At 36.2% G+C, this 14671-nt stretch overlaps 2 protein-coding genes across 4 annotated transcripts; one reads left to right on the forward strand and one right to left on the reverse strand.

Annotated features, from left to right (window-relative positions):
- Positions 1–2008: 2008 nt before the first annotated feature.
- Positions 2009–11547, forward strand: LOC109017411 (LOB domain-containing protein 22-like). Of its 3 annotated transcripts, XM_035683684.1 has the most exons (3): positions 2067–2919; positions 3526–3632; positions 10906–11547. In XM_035683684.1, exons 1-3 carry the CDS (start codon positions 2171–2173, stop codon positions 10917–10919), a joined length of 870 nt encoding a protein of 289 aa, XP_035539577.1. In that variant the 5' UTR covers positions 2067–2170; the 3' UTR covers positions 10920–11547. The 3 variants fall into 3 exon arrangements, with proteins under 3 accessions (XP_035539576.1, XP_035539578.1, XP_035539577.1); XM_035683683.1 differs by lacking the exon at positions 10906–11547 and having other exon boundaries at positions 2009–2919; positions 3526–3880; XM_035683685.1 differs by lacking the exon at positions 10906–11547 and having other exon boundaries at positions 2035–2919; positions 3486–3784.
- Positions 11548–12795: 1248 nt separating this feature from the next.
- On the reverse strand, positions 12796–14147 carry LOC109011741 (NDR1/HIN1-like protein 6). Its single transcript, XM_035683251.1, has one exon. The coding sequence runs from the start codon at positions 13766–13768 to the stop codon at positions 13004–13006; it is 765 nt and encodes a 254-aa protein (XP_035539144.1). The 5' UTR covers positions 13769–14147; the 3' UTR covers positions 12796–13003.
- Between the last annotated feature and the right edge of the window lie 524 nt (positions 14148–14671).

Below are 14671 nucleotides of genomic sequence, written 5' to 3' on the forward strand. Positions count from 1 at the left end.
ACGAAGCAAAATTTGTGGTAGTAAAACGACGACGTTGAACCGGAGTTCACTACTACATCCAACGGCTCCTCAAGATTCAGTAAATCCAACGGTCACAAGAGTTAAGGCACTTTATGCAATCTCGCAACGCGCGACATCGTGCTTTTGACGTCTATCTGTCGAGGGGGCAGAGTCGCTCGGGAGTGTAGGTTAGCAGGAACCCCTTGAGAGAGAGAGATGGACCATTTCTCAGGAGGAAGCTGGGCGATGATTTCAGTCTTCGCCGACCCGCATGCAGTAACACCTCGACACCCTCAAATCATGGACCCCCTCTACCTCGGTCACCAACCGCGACAAGGTACAGCAGGAACAACAACGTTTGCTAGCTTCAGAAACAACAACGACAATGCTGCACCAGCACCAATCACTGGTCTCTCTCTCACTTCCACCTGTTACAGTACGTATTGTTTGGGCTAGGAATTCGGTGGATAAAATAATTGCACCATTTTATATATATTAGAGTACAATGCAATGGCCTGTTCATGATAATGATATTATATTTCTAGACCAGATCATCCATGATCAACTATAATTTATAAACACATTATTCTTAAATTATTATCACTCATCTGTTACTGATTTAGAGATCGAAGATATTTCAGGCATACAGTGCCGTCGACATTAATGGTTGCAGGTACTCCTTTACAGCCTTACTTAATTCTTGATCCCTGATCATAAAGAGCGAAATTCCAAATCCAAATTACTTGAATATCACATTTTGAGTCTTGACCATACCCATGCACGTACGTTTTCACACGTACGAGCTTCGTCACTACGTACTAGGGCTGTAAAATTTTTGGTCTAGACTGGCAAAACCGATTGAATCGTAGGCCATTATTAATAATTATGATTTATGAATTCTAAAGTTCAGCTATAACTATCAACATCATAAATATAATTTTAATTAAATATTTTTTTAATTACATAATCTACATTAAGAATTAACTTAATTTTAATTTTAGTAATTTAAATCATTTTTTTATTAATTTATCTACTAAAATAATTTATTTATTTGCTATTGATCCGGAACAATAATTAATCGTCTTGTCCGGTCTATATATGGGTATTCGGTCCGGTCTATAATAGGAAAATCTTGGACTAAAGGGGCTATGTTTCAAAAACTCTCTATGGATCCACTAGATCGGACTGAATTCACCCCTGTTACTTACGTTAATTACGTTAATTGTGGAACGCTACAATTTGTAATAATAATATATATCATGTACATGCCTTTATATATATATATATATATATATAATTATAAGCTCATGTGACAAATTAAGTTTTGTGCTCATGATTATGACTGTATCAATCCGAGTTACTAGCTTTTTGTTAGATCCTCCAATGCATTATATATAAATGTTCTTGACCATATCAAAGCAGATCAAAGCTTACAGTACTCATGATCTGGCTAAATTTTATCTTTCATTTGGAAAAGGTCAAAAACTCCTCCGCGTTTTGCGATTTTCTGTTTGATTAATTACCATTTTCTTAATTATTATTTGAAAGAAGAAAATGAATTCTGAAAACAAAGAGCATGCATGATCATGATCAGCATCCAAATTAATTAAGCTAATACACGAATATTGAATCATCCAGTTAGATATAAATTTATATATTTGACTTAATTCATTTTGTTTTTACTCAAGATCATCGCACGAAAAAATAACGTGGAACTTTTTTTTTTAGTTTCTTTTATTTCCTGCATGGTCAAATGAGAGAACATTTACAATCATAGGGCTAGTGGTAATACAAATGGCATTAATCCGAGTGACTTTCCCTTTGCAAATTAAGGGAAATAAATTTGAGCCAATTACGACAAATTAATTTAATTATTTTTCACATCCTATTTTCAGTTGACATTGTCAAGAGACATCTAAAACACAACTCTTTCATGCACACAATATTTTCGTAATTAGGATATAAATATATAAATATATATATTCTCTCTTTGATAATATATATTAATTTGTTTTACCTTCTCCTCTCATTTCTCCCCGTCTCACATTTGAGAGAAAAGAACCAGATCGAAAACCAAGCCCCATCATCAAGCCAAAAAAGCTGCAATTCGATCCATACCCGCCGGAAACGCAGCCGATATCTCCACCACTCCCAATACGTAGGACCCAACATGTACAACAAGAAACAAACGTACAGCCTACAAGGCATGAACCTTCGTCCAAGACATGGTAACGGCACCACCCAAGCTTGCGCTGCGTGTAGGTACCAACGCAGGAAGTGCGCTCCCGACTGCATTCTCGCCCCTTATTTTCCTCACGATCGCCAAAAACAGTTCCTCAACGCACATAAATTGTTTGGAGTCAGCAACATCATCAAGATCATCAAGAATCTTGACCAACCCGACAAGGAAGAGGCTATGCGCACCATCATTTTCCAGTCCAACGTCCGTGCCAATGATCCTGTCGGTGGATGTTGCAGAATGATACGGGATTTGCAGCGTTTGATCGATTACAACAAGGCCGAGCTCGATATTGTTCTTCACCAACTTGCCATATGCCGAGCTCAGGCTCATGATCAACAGCCTGATCACTCCCAAATTCCAAACGTATTAGATGCTGCATTCAACTCCGAGAATGATTATATTAATATTAGTGCAGATCCGACTCTGGGTTCATGCAACGCATCAGTACTGCAATATCATTATCTTGGACAGCATCAAGAACCATACTTTGTTATTAATAATGATAGTTTGCAAGAAGATGTTAATGCATGGGCCGTGCAAGATTCTTTGTCGATGTCATCTTTGCACATTAAGCATGGCGCAGACGATGAATGCGATGATACCAAACCAGTTTTTGAGAGATCTTGTGAAAGAAACGAGATGAAGTTCGAGGCTGAAGATCAAAGAGTCGAAAGGAGGTTTGTACCATTGACCATAGTACTCTAGCTAGAATATAATGAATCGATATACATATAGTTAAAGATCGTGAGTATTAAGTGTCGTGCAGTTATTTTGAAAAAAATGAATAAATATAAGAGTCACGTAGAAATAAATTAATTTTTTATAAGTGAACTTCACTCTTTTTCAAAACGACTATATAACATTTACACATTTCACAACTGTATGTAGTATTATTCATAATTAAATACAACAGATTTTCACTGCCAATAGCTTAATTTGCATGCATGCATGATCATCTTCTTATTGATCGTTTGACATAAACAAGTACTGATCTTAAGAGTCGATAAATGGTGGCCTCTGCTCGATCGGAAATTATATTTAGATGCTACGTACTAGAAAGATCTAGCTAGGCAGACGCCCTCAATTCCCCCTATATAGCTCTAGGATGATCTTCTTCAAGATTTGAATTAAATATTACTCCTGGTTTTATTAATGTAATTGCCTTGAAGGAGACACCTTTTTTTTTTCAATAAAAAAAAAAGGATTATTTTCAGATCATAACTCATGACTTTGTCGCTTTCAGTTCTTATTAGAACTCAAGAATCCGAAAAAATTGGTTGCAGTTACGAGGGCATGTTAAGGATAGGCAATGCAGAAGATGGCTCCTGCATCCAGCAAGCTCATGATCACGATGATATTAATGATGATGATCAGGACCATGATCTAAAAGGTGCAGCTACTTTATTTACCCTCACAAATTAATGTAATAGTTTAGAAATTAGTAAGTCGTACGTACGTGTATTAATTAAATAATACGCGTATATATACAATATAGCATGCAGGATATATATATGGTAATGTTAGAGAGAAATTATTAAAGCAGTGCATATTTTACATTTATTATATGCATAGTTATTTTTAATTGATTGTTTCTAATACTCATTTGAGAAGATATATGATCTAGATAATGTCACATCATATATATAAAATAGATATATTTAATAGTAATTTTTATCTATATTTATTCATAAATCAGAGAGCAATAGTAACAATTAAACCCCATATATAATCATTTTGTTATCAGTACGTAGAGCATCATGACTACTAGCTAGCTAGAATATTGATGAACAGTATGTATGTACGTTCGTTCGTTCGTTCGTATACAGTACTTTTTTGTGATATAATTAATTTGACCAAATAACTAGTGCATATATATAATTGGATGATTTTTTTTTTTGAAATAAGATCACTTTCATTAAACAACATCAGAGATTACAACATCCAAACTATCTGGACTAACAACCAATTCAACAACCTCCGCAGGAATTGAAAGTGCAGCTTTTGCAAGTTGATGAGCAAAAACATTAGCTGCACGTTTAACAAAATTAACTTCCCAACTAGCTAGACCTGAAAGATTAGACTTAATATCATTTAGAATCATCCCCACCCGATCCCATCTATCCACTGGTTGTGCTAAGTATTTGACAACTGATAGAGAATCACCCTCCAGAATGATTGAACTGCATCCCAACTCTATTGCTAGATCAGCTGCATACAAAGCCCCTTGAGCTTCAGCAAGTAGAGGATCAAATAAGCTTGGCCTAGAAAATTTTTTGGACACTATCACATTTCCTTGAGAATCACGAGCTACTAAACCAAAACCAGCTCTGCCTTGTCCTTCATTTAATCCTGCATCCCAGTTGATCTTAGTAACCCCTGGTGGAGGAGGTTTCCAATGCCAATCCTCTATTATCGTCCTTTGAGAAGGTGAAGGAAGCTTTGTTTGAGCAGCTTTGAATTCAACCAGAGATTTCTTGGCTGTCTGCATAACTTCACGTGGATGAATAAAAGAATTCTCAAAGATAACCATGTTCCTCCTATGCCAAATGTTCCTAGCTGCAACAGCAAATAATTCAATGGTATCTCGATCACAGATTGAGATTAGAGCCTTTACCAGATCACCAAAAGTTCCAGTCTAATAGAGCATTTCTGCAAAACAGCTGGGCCTTGACTCCATACGTCCATAGCAGATGGGCAGTTCCATAAGATATGGATCACAGTTTCAGCTTCATTCAAGCAAATAGGGCACTTAGAAGATTCACAAATTTGCTTCTTAACAAGATTAGATCTTGTAGGTAATGACTCAAGACAAGCTCTCCATAAAAATGTTTTGACAGCATTTGGAATTAGAAACTTCCAACATTCAGTCCACTCAATTTTGTTTGTAATAGCAGAAGAGGATTGTCCATACCTTAGTGCATTTAGCTCCTTTTGGAGGTGATATGCACTCTTTACTGTAAAACCTCCATCTTTGGTAGCTGCCCATATTAATTTATCCTCTGCACCAGTGGAACTGATTGGGATTTTAAGGATTGTATCAGCTTCAGCTTCTCTAAATATCTCCCTTACCAAATCCTGCTTCCATTCTTTCACTGTATGGTTGATAATAGAAGCTACCTTAGCTTCTCCTTGAAGAATTTGTGGAGCAGATTGGACTTTATAACTAGTGGGAATAGGTAACCACCTATCTTGCCAAATAAGAGTATTCTGACCATTACCAATTCTCCAAATGGACCCCTTTTCAATTAATTGTCTTGCTGAACAAATGCTTCTCCAGATGTATGATGGAGTGCCACCAACCTTTGCCTTCATGAATTCTGTTGTAGGAAAATATTTCACTTTAAGAACTTGAGATGCTAGGGACAAAGGTTTTTGTATAATTCTCCAAGCTTGTTTAGCTAATAGGGCAGTGTTGAAGCTTTCAAATTCTCTGAAACCCAGCCCTCCAACAGATTTTGCTTTTCCCATTTGTTGCCAGGAAACCCAATGAGTCTTCCTCTCCCTTTCTTGTTGTCCCCACCAGAAATTGTGCATGATTCTATTAAGTTCACTGATTAGAGCCTTAGGCAGTTTAAAAACTCCCATACAGTAGGTAGGGAGTGCTTGAATAATAGATTTAAGTAAGATCTCTTTTCCAGCTTGAGAAAGAAGCCTATTCTTCCAATTGCTAGCTCTAGCTCTTACTCTATCCAAGATCCCTTTAAAGGCTTGTATCCTTGATCTGCCAATGAGAACAGGTAGACCAAGATACTTCTCATAGCTTGAGGTAGCTCTAATCCCAGCCATAGACATGATGTACTCTCTAGTTTCCCTCCTAGTATTGGCACTGAAAAAGATAGAAGTTTTATCTTTGTTTAGTTTCTGACCAGAGCCCCTTTCATACAAATCAAGAAGAGAAATAAGCTTAGCCCATTCTACACCATTTGCACGACAAAAGAGCAAGCTATCATCTGCAAAAAGCAGATGGTTAATACTCAAATTGCTTCTGCCAAATTGGAATCCATGTATTTGCTTAGAATCTTCAGCATGGAATAATATTGAGCTCAAGACTTCAGAAACAAGGATAAAAAGGTAGGGAGACAAAGGGTCTCCCTGCCTCAGTCCCCTAGTGGGTTGAAACCAAGGTTGAGGAACACCATTGATGAGGATAGAATAAGAAACAGTAGAAATACACCCCATCACCAATTCAATCCATCTAGAGTTGAATCCCATCTTCTCCATAGTTGCTCTCAAAAAAATCCATTCAACCCTATCGTAGGCTTTACTCATGTCAAGCTTCAAAGACATATATCCTTGCCTCCCTTTGGTCTTACTACTCATGGAATGCATAGCCTCAAAAGCCACAATAACATTATCAAGAATTAATCTACCTGGTACAAAAGCACTTTGTGTAGGAGATATGATCTGAGGCAATATGAGTTTGAGTCTGTTAGCTAGAGCTTTAGAGATAATCTTGTAAATAACATTGCAAAGAGAAATAGGTCTGAAATCAGTCAATAATTGAGCCTTTTTCACCTTGGGAATCAGAACTATATAAGTCTGATTTATGCATGACATGTCCCCATTAGAATTAAGGATCTCTAGAACAGCTCGAGTGATATCTTCTCCCACAATATCCCAATGATTATGGTAAAAAACAGCTGGAAATCCATCAGGACCCGGAGATCCTAATGGATTCATTTGAAATAAAGCTGTCCTAACCTCAGCAGCAGTGAATGCCTTTGATAGCAGATTGTTCATGTGCTCATCCACCCTCTTCTCTACATACATCAAGCACTCATTAATCTTATCTGGTTGAGAGGAAGAAAACAGGTTATTATAATGTATTTTGAAGATATCTGAAATGTCTTCTCTGCTGCAAGTCAAACTGCCATCTTCCTTCACAATATTAAGAATTTCATTAGTCCTTCTTCTCTGATTAGCAACTCTGTGGAAAAATTTGGTGTTTTTGTCTCCCTCTCTAAGCCATTTCTGCTTCGCCCTTTGCATCCACCTTACATTGTCTTCTTTTGATTGCATATCCATCGCCCTTTGCACTTGTTTTACTTCCTTGGTCATGGTACCAGTATTAGCATTCTGCAGGTTAGAAAGTAACTTGATTTTGTCTTGGGCCTGTCTCTTACATTTATCAATAGAAAGATACTTCCACCTGAGTAAAGAGTCCTTGCAGAATATAAGTTTATTGTGAATACCCCTCAGAAGAGATCCCTGCCATGAATCAGACTTAGACCAACTGTTTTGAATAATACCATTACAGTCTTCCCTTAAATCCCAGCTTGCCTCGTATCTGAAGATCTTTGTTCTTCCACCTCTACCATTTCTACTTCTTTCCCTCTCATTTTCCATGGAAAACACTAACAGGCAATGGTCTGAAGAATGTGCTGGAAGAGTTGTGACACAAGGATCAGAAAATTGGTTAATCCATTTGACATTTCCAAAAACTCGATCCAATCTTTCCTTAATGAAGTAGACTCCCTCCCTGCCATTATTCCAAGAATACTTAGTCCCATCATACCCTAAGTCACTCAAACCACTAGAATCCACTGCCTCCCTAAATCTTTCCATCTGGTTGTAAGGCCTTAGAGCAGCCCCTTGCTTCTCATGTTGATGCATCACTTCATTAAAATCCCCAAAATAAATCCAAGATTTATCTGAGTTAGGCTTAAGCACTTTCAATAACTGCCAAGTACTCTCCCTTTGTGCAGTGGAAGGATGTCCATAGAAACCAGTAACCAACATGTCCTCTTTGGTCTCCTCATTTTTAAAATTCAAAGATATGTGGTTATTTGAGTAGGTATCTAAAGAGAAATCATCAGTATTATTCCACAAAAAAGCTAGCCCTCCACTAAATCCTCTACTCTCCACTACAAAACTTCTATCAAAACCCACTAATTTCCTTACCTCTTCCACTTTCTTCCTCACACACTTAGTTTCCATTAGAAAGACCACCTTGGGACACTTAGACCTTACCCAAAATTGAAGTTCTCGAACTGTACTAGGGTTTCCAAGCCCTCTACAGTTCCAGCTAAGGCCTATCATTGCTGTTGGTGGAGCTGCAAAGCAGCCTCCACCAACCCAGTATCAAAACTGCAATTTTCCATTAAATCACTAATTTTCTGTTTTTTGCCAGTTATAAACTGATCACTATGCTGAATATTCCTACCTCTCTTATTACAACTTTGAGACTCATTTTCAAAATCCATAGACTGGTTACCTCTTGGTGCTCTGGCTCTTCTTTTCCAAGTGGACCCTTTAGCAGGAGTCCCCTTCACAGCAAGGCTTGTCTGATCTGAATCCTCTGTGACTCGAGATATGGTGAATGAAGACAAACCTGGATGAGAATCTTCCATATCCATAATCCCCTCATGACTGTCTTGTAGTAACTCTTCTGACTCATTGAACAAAGAGCATCCTTTTTTGTCCTTTACATGAAGTAAATTAACTAAGGCATCTCCCCTGCTATCCTTAAGGTTACTGATCATAGGGTTGTTCTCTTTCTCAGCAGCAAATTGTACTTCAGTTCTCACTGAATTCTCATGTTTAATGGCCTGTTTTTGAGCAGTCTCTAAATTTTCCTCTTGAGAACCTCCCATCCCATCAAAGATGTTTGCCTTAGCCTCATCTCTTTTACCAGTTCTTACCTCTGTCTCTGGCCTTGACTGAAACTTATTTGAACCTATTGTATCACCATATTTCCTTAGATCAAAAATATTTGTGTTCATTGGTTGAGCACGAAGCCAAGGACCAAATTGTTGTTTATACACTTCTTCTCTCATATGTTCACTCATGGGCCTATTACAACTCTTGCCTTGATGATTTAAAATACCACAGATGAAACAAAATGATTGTAATCTCTAATACTTGAAAGAAATCCAGTAATGATGCCCATTAAAATTCAGCCAACGACCTCTGAGTAAGGGCTTATGGATATCAATTGCTACTCTAACTCTAAGACATCTTCCCCATGCTGACCCATCAGAATCAGCATCTACCTTGATAATATGTCCAAGAGTTGCACCAAATTGAATACCTAATTCTTCAGACATGGCTGCTAACGGCAGGTTATGTAATTGAACCCAAAAAGGTTCAAATTTGAACTGTATAGAGTTTAGAACATCAGAGTCATCCACTTCTTGAACTGTCAGTAACTTTCTGTCAAAAAACCAAGGCCTACCACTTAGCACCTTATTTTTATCAATTAAGAACTGAAATTCAATAAGGAATTGATGATCCCCCAACTCCTTAAACCTAACCCACCCCTCCAGTCTCCACACTTGGGCCATAGTTTTCCTAAAGGCTTCATTGTTCAATCCTTTCTCAGTCAGCACTTTGCCTATGATACAATGTTTTCCATGAACTCCATGCTCCTGATCATTAGAAGCATGAAAAACTTCACTTTCTTCATTAGTAAGATTGAGATTTTCTCAATGTTTTGATAGACTTATCTCTTCCACCGCCATATTTTGTAAAGAAAACTACACTCTCTGCACAGAGAGACTAAACCCTTTGCCGAAGGGAAGGGAACCGCCTTACTTTTCTAGAGAGAAAAGAAGGACTCTGTCACTTGTATTTATATATAATTGGATGATCACAGCTCGTACTAGTGCTGCCAATCAATATATTAAAAAATTCGTTTTATTGGTCATTTTTTATTACTTTACATATAAAAAACATTTCATATTTTATAAAAAAAAATTATAAATATAAAATATAAAAATATCTCTATACTTAATATATAATACAGCACATCAACGGCATCTCTAAATTGTCCAATATATGGCCGGCAGATTGAAAAGTGGAATAATGACGTCCGCCATCTCATTAGTAGTGTATTCGATAGTACGAAGACACGTGTAAACCACGTATTCATATTCATCCTCAACTCATTTACTTTAAATGCAACTGTTAATATAAATATCAACTCACAAATTAATTGTTATGATTTGTAGGAAATAATAATGCTATATATAAGTTTCATATATACAATTTTTTTTATAAAAATTGTGAGCTCTATTAAGAAAAAATGAATTTTTTATATTTTTTTATTATGTGATCTATTTTTTTATAAAGAGATTGTGTAATTTATATATTTAAAATTTATATATTATTTATTTTTTGTATGATATATTAAATTTATTTTATAATAAAATTTAATTTATAAATAAGCGTGATGTAAATTTATAATTCGATAATTATCAGATCAAATAATGATGGAATAATTAGACCTATCAATCTTGATCTTATTAAGATTTGTGGACCGATGTGATTTGTAGCTTTTGATTTCCAAATTAAAAAGAATAATTATGGCTTCATCTTATTTTTTAAATACATATAATTTTTACTTACAAAAAAAAAAAATATTATCCTGGGGCCCTAGTGGCTAGTACTGCATGCAGTATATACGCAGTACTGCAATATTCACACCGGCCAACAACAATAATTCAAGCCTGCCGAATAAAAATCCCCACCGACGAAACTTACGCACTTCGATCCTTCTCTCTCCTAGTTCTCTTTCTCGGAAGCTTCTTGAAACTTACCGATCTTTCACGGGGCGGAGGGGGTTCGGAGTTTAGGCTCCGACCACCTCCTCCCTTAGCCAGCCTTAGAGACTTTTTAATGTCTATAGTTTATTTTCTATATTTTTTTTCTAACTTCTTTCTTAGGTTTTTCTCCTTAGCGCCGCTCCTCCCTGATCTACTGCTTTCTGATAACTTCCGACCAACATGCGACGCCGATTCAGCCTCTCTGGTCGTTAATCTTCAGGCTCATAGAAGAAGAATTCAATTCTGCCTGGTGAGTTTGATGCACGCGCGACCTCAACTATGCTGGTTTTTTAGTCACAGCTGCGTACCAAATGAGATTCGGCCGCCACGTGTGGCCCCATTGGACTCAGAGGCCTCAGATCTACTCGTTTGTTCACCTCCTCAGGTGACGCGTGTCATACACGCACCGCCACAGCCTGTGTTGGTCTATTGCCGCCGACTTGGCTTGGATTCCGACTGCTCTATATTACTGTTTTTCCTAACCGGTGATCTTGAAAGAGGGATAGTAAACATTTTCAAAAATCTATTCCAGACAATATATGACAGTGCACTCGCCACCATCACCACTTCTAGTATAGGAACTATAGTTCTATTATTCATTTTTTTGCAAACATTTTTCGTCTTTATGTAAGACGGCGTCTTCTTATAAGACAGGGATAATGACCAAAATATTAGTTCTAAATAAATCACACCCCCTCTCTATGTATTTAGCACTGTTTTCTATTACTTTAGAGTGGATGTTGAGAAATTTCACCCCCTCTTCATGTTTATGTTTAATGAAATTAACTTGTTTAAAAAAAAAATCCCCACCGACACAAAAAGATGAGATCATGCACACCATGCATGCACCAAGAAATGAGACCCACTAAACAATATTAAATAATTAAAGACTTTTGCAAGCTTTCGATCACAGCGACTTAATTAAAAGCCTATCAACCAGATCATGATCACCACCATTATTGCTAGCTACCGATATTATTAATATCAAAGATGAAGCTGGTGCCAGTTAATTATTTCTTTCTTCTTTTTTTCTCTGAAGAATTTTGGATTAATTAATTAGTTATTATATCACAATAAAATTGGTAGCTACCTCCATATAATATATGCAAGTTTAATTCGCTTCTATATATCTTCGAATCAGTCAAACTTTTTCCATCCACAAGAAAACGAATCATTTTTTTTTTTATATAAGTAAACAAGAAAACGAATCTTCTTGAATACAAACATTATTTGATTGTTTCTACCAATTTTTCTAATATTCTCTTTCGTTTTTTTCTATTTATGTAAAGAGAAATACTATAATTACAAAGAAATTTTATAAAAATAAATTTACAAACTTACGTAATGGTTTGATGTTATACATTAGATTATAAAACCATTTTTATTAAAAATTAAGTAAATCTAATATATTATATAAACTTTTTATATAAATCTTTATTAGTTTATTTTTATAAAATTTATTTATAATCGCTTGTATAACGTAATTTTATAATCTAACATATCTCATTAAATTATATAAATTTATAAATTTATTTTCATAAAATCTCTTTATAACCGTAATTACTTCTCGTGTTAAAATTTGGTTTATATTCATGTTCACGTCACCGTACTTACTTGCATGCAGTAACTGACCATTGGACCAAATTACATGTCATAGACAAATTAAATAGTTAAACCGACAACCATTACGTCAGTTTTCAGAAATTAATTTCCAATTATGTTATCCACGATATTTTTGTATACTCTTTATACATTTTATTAATATGACAAAACTCAAAATTTATTTTATATTAAAAAAAATATGATACAATCAATTATATTAATAAAATATAAAAAAATATATAAAAATACTGCAGATAAAATTTTTGATTAATTTGACACAAAAGTACGACTGTGCTGCTAAGTGCTAACAATACTATGCCCAGATTATATTAATAAATAAACTAAGTATATGTAGCCCAAAAGTGGCAATTAGTATGAGAAACATGAAAAGAAATTCTCCGGGCACTATTGTAAAGGCAAAATTAACAGACTTTGAAAAATAAGAAATTTCTGTCTCCTAATTATACAATCAACCCACCATTTTTTCTTCCATTTACTTGACCACAAAAAAAGAGGTAAGACTAAAGAATAATAGAAAATTATAAAAAAAGAAGAAGTAAAGAAAAAGAAAAGAAAATTAATTCACACCTAATTTCACTTTTCCGTTTACTGTCCCTCAGAAAGTCCATTTCCAGATCTTAATTCTGATATCAACCTTACACTTGGCGTTCGAAGTAGAAGCAGTCACCGCCGTCTTACCAGAAGGAACGGTAGCTTTAATGCCATCACAAGAAACCCTAATTCCAATCTTTGGGGTCTTGATTCCTCCCATCTTGGCCTTCACTTTTGTCTCGAGCTTTATCTTCAATGGCAGACCCTTGTTGCTCTTCATGCCCCTCTTCAAAGTAGCAACAGACTCGCTGTCCAGCTCTCTGCCACTGCTCGTAATAGTAGCCTTCAAAAGGGTTGTGTTCTTTTTGCCATGCACGAAGGAGGGAACAGTTCCGTCGCCAATATCGATATCGTTGGAGAGTATAGAGATGGTGACGGGGTTATAGATGAAAACGAGCTTCTTGTTCGGGTTCTTTGCGTTGATGTTGAGGTCGAGCTTGGAGTTGAGAGTAGAAGAGGAGGTGACGTTGAGGTAGGAGACTTTGAGGCTGGTGACCGAGAAAGACGGGCGGTGGGGGCGGTAAACAACGTAGAATATGGCGCCAGTGATGGCGACTAGGAGAAGGAGAAAAATGATGGTGAGGGTGAACCAGAGGCAGCAGGAGCACCAGCAGCTACGGCTGTGGCGACGGCGGTGGTGGGGTTGGGGGCGGTAGGCGGGGCGTGTGGCGCCGTATACTTGTGACTTGGTGGCCGGGAAGGTTTCGTTGGCAGCGGGGGCGGTGCCGTTGGTGGCGGGCTTGGAAGAGGGAAAGACCCTGTCTGTCATATTGGTGTCTGTACGGGCTTGGGAGAGGGAGAGAGAAGAGAGAGGGGAAGAAAAAGGTTGTAATGTTGGGTACCGTAAAAGGGAAGAGTATTTAAAGCTGCTTGCTTTGGTTGGTATAGAGATAAGAGAGAGAGAGAGAGAGAGAAAGAGAGAGAGAGGTCCTTCCTTTGGAGTTCGGAAAATAAAGACAACTACAGGTGTCTGGTTTTGTTCGGAGTATGTAAATAAAGGAAGGATCAGGGAGAGCCAGAGAGGTGAGACTGTGAGAGCTCTTTGTTTTGGTTCAGAGATGAGAGTAAGAGAGCTTGTTTTGGAGCCCAAATGGCCAAAAGGTGTTTGTTTTGACTAGAGAGATAGAGAGAGAGAGAGAGAGTGGAATTAAGTGTGTGAAGTGATGAAAGGGGTGGAATATGAAATGGTGAGTCGGTGACAGAGAGACAACAACATGATAACAACAACCAAGGACGACCATCCCACGTTCTTACGGCAGCTTTAATTTGCAACTTGCACACAACCTCATCGGTAAAAATTAATTATAAATAAAGAAATATTCTATTTACAATCTTATAATTTAGATGTATAAATCTATCACCTCAACTATTAATATAAATCTTATTATTTATACACAATTAATGAAAAGAACAGCTAGCGTCACACAAATGAAAATTCGTACCCAAAAAACAATTTTTACATGAAAATTCGAAAGTTTATCTGAATTTATCTAATTATTATAATTTTTTTAAAATTTTTACATAAAATAGAATAAATGATTTAACTTTTTTAAATCATAAAATAATAATAATATTAAAAAATATATATTTAAATAATATTTTATTTAATTTTAAATTTTTATATCAATTTAAAGAAAAAATTATTTTAAAATTTAAATTTAAATTAAAAAAA

The sequence above is a fragment of the Juglans regia genome, chromosome 12 (assembly GCF_001411555.2).
Source record: "Juglans regia cultivar Chandler chromosome 12, Walnut 2.0, whole genome shotgun sequence".
In the NCBI taxonomy this organism is placed as follows: Eukaryota; Viridiplantae; Streptophyta; class Magnoliopsida; order Fagales; family Juglandaceae; genus Juglans; species Juglans regia.

Coding starts and splice junctions, on each gene's coding strand:
- LOC109017411 (XM_035683683.1), top strand. CDS start 2,171: ATGTACAACAAGAAACAAACGTACAGCCTACAAGGCATGAACCTTCGT. Junction 2,920..3,525: donor GATCAAAGAGTCGAAAGGAG/GTTTGTACCATT, acceptor AATTGGTTGCAG/TTACGAGGGCATGTTAAGGA.
- LOC109011741 (XM_035683251.1), bottom strand. CDS start 13,768: ATGACAGACAGGGTCTTTCCCTCTTCCAAGCCCGCCACCAACGGCACC.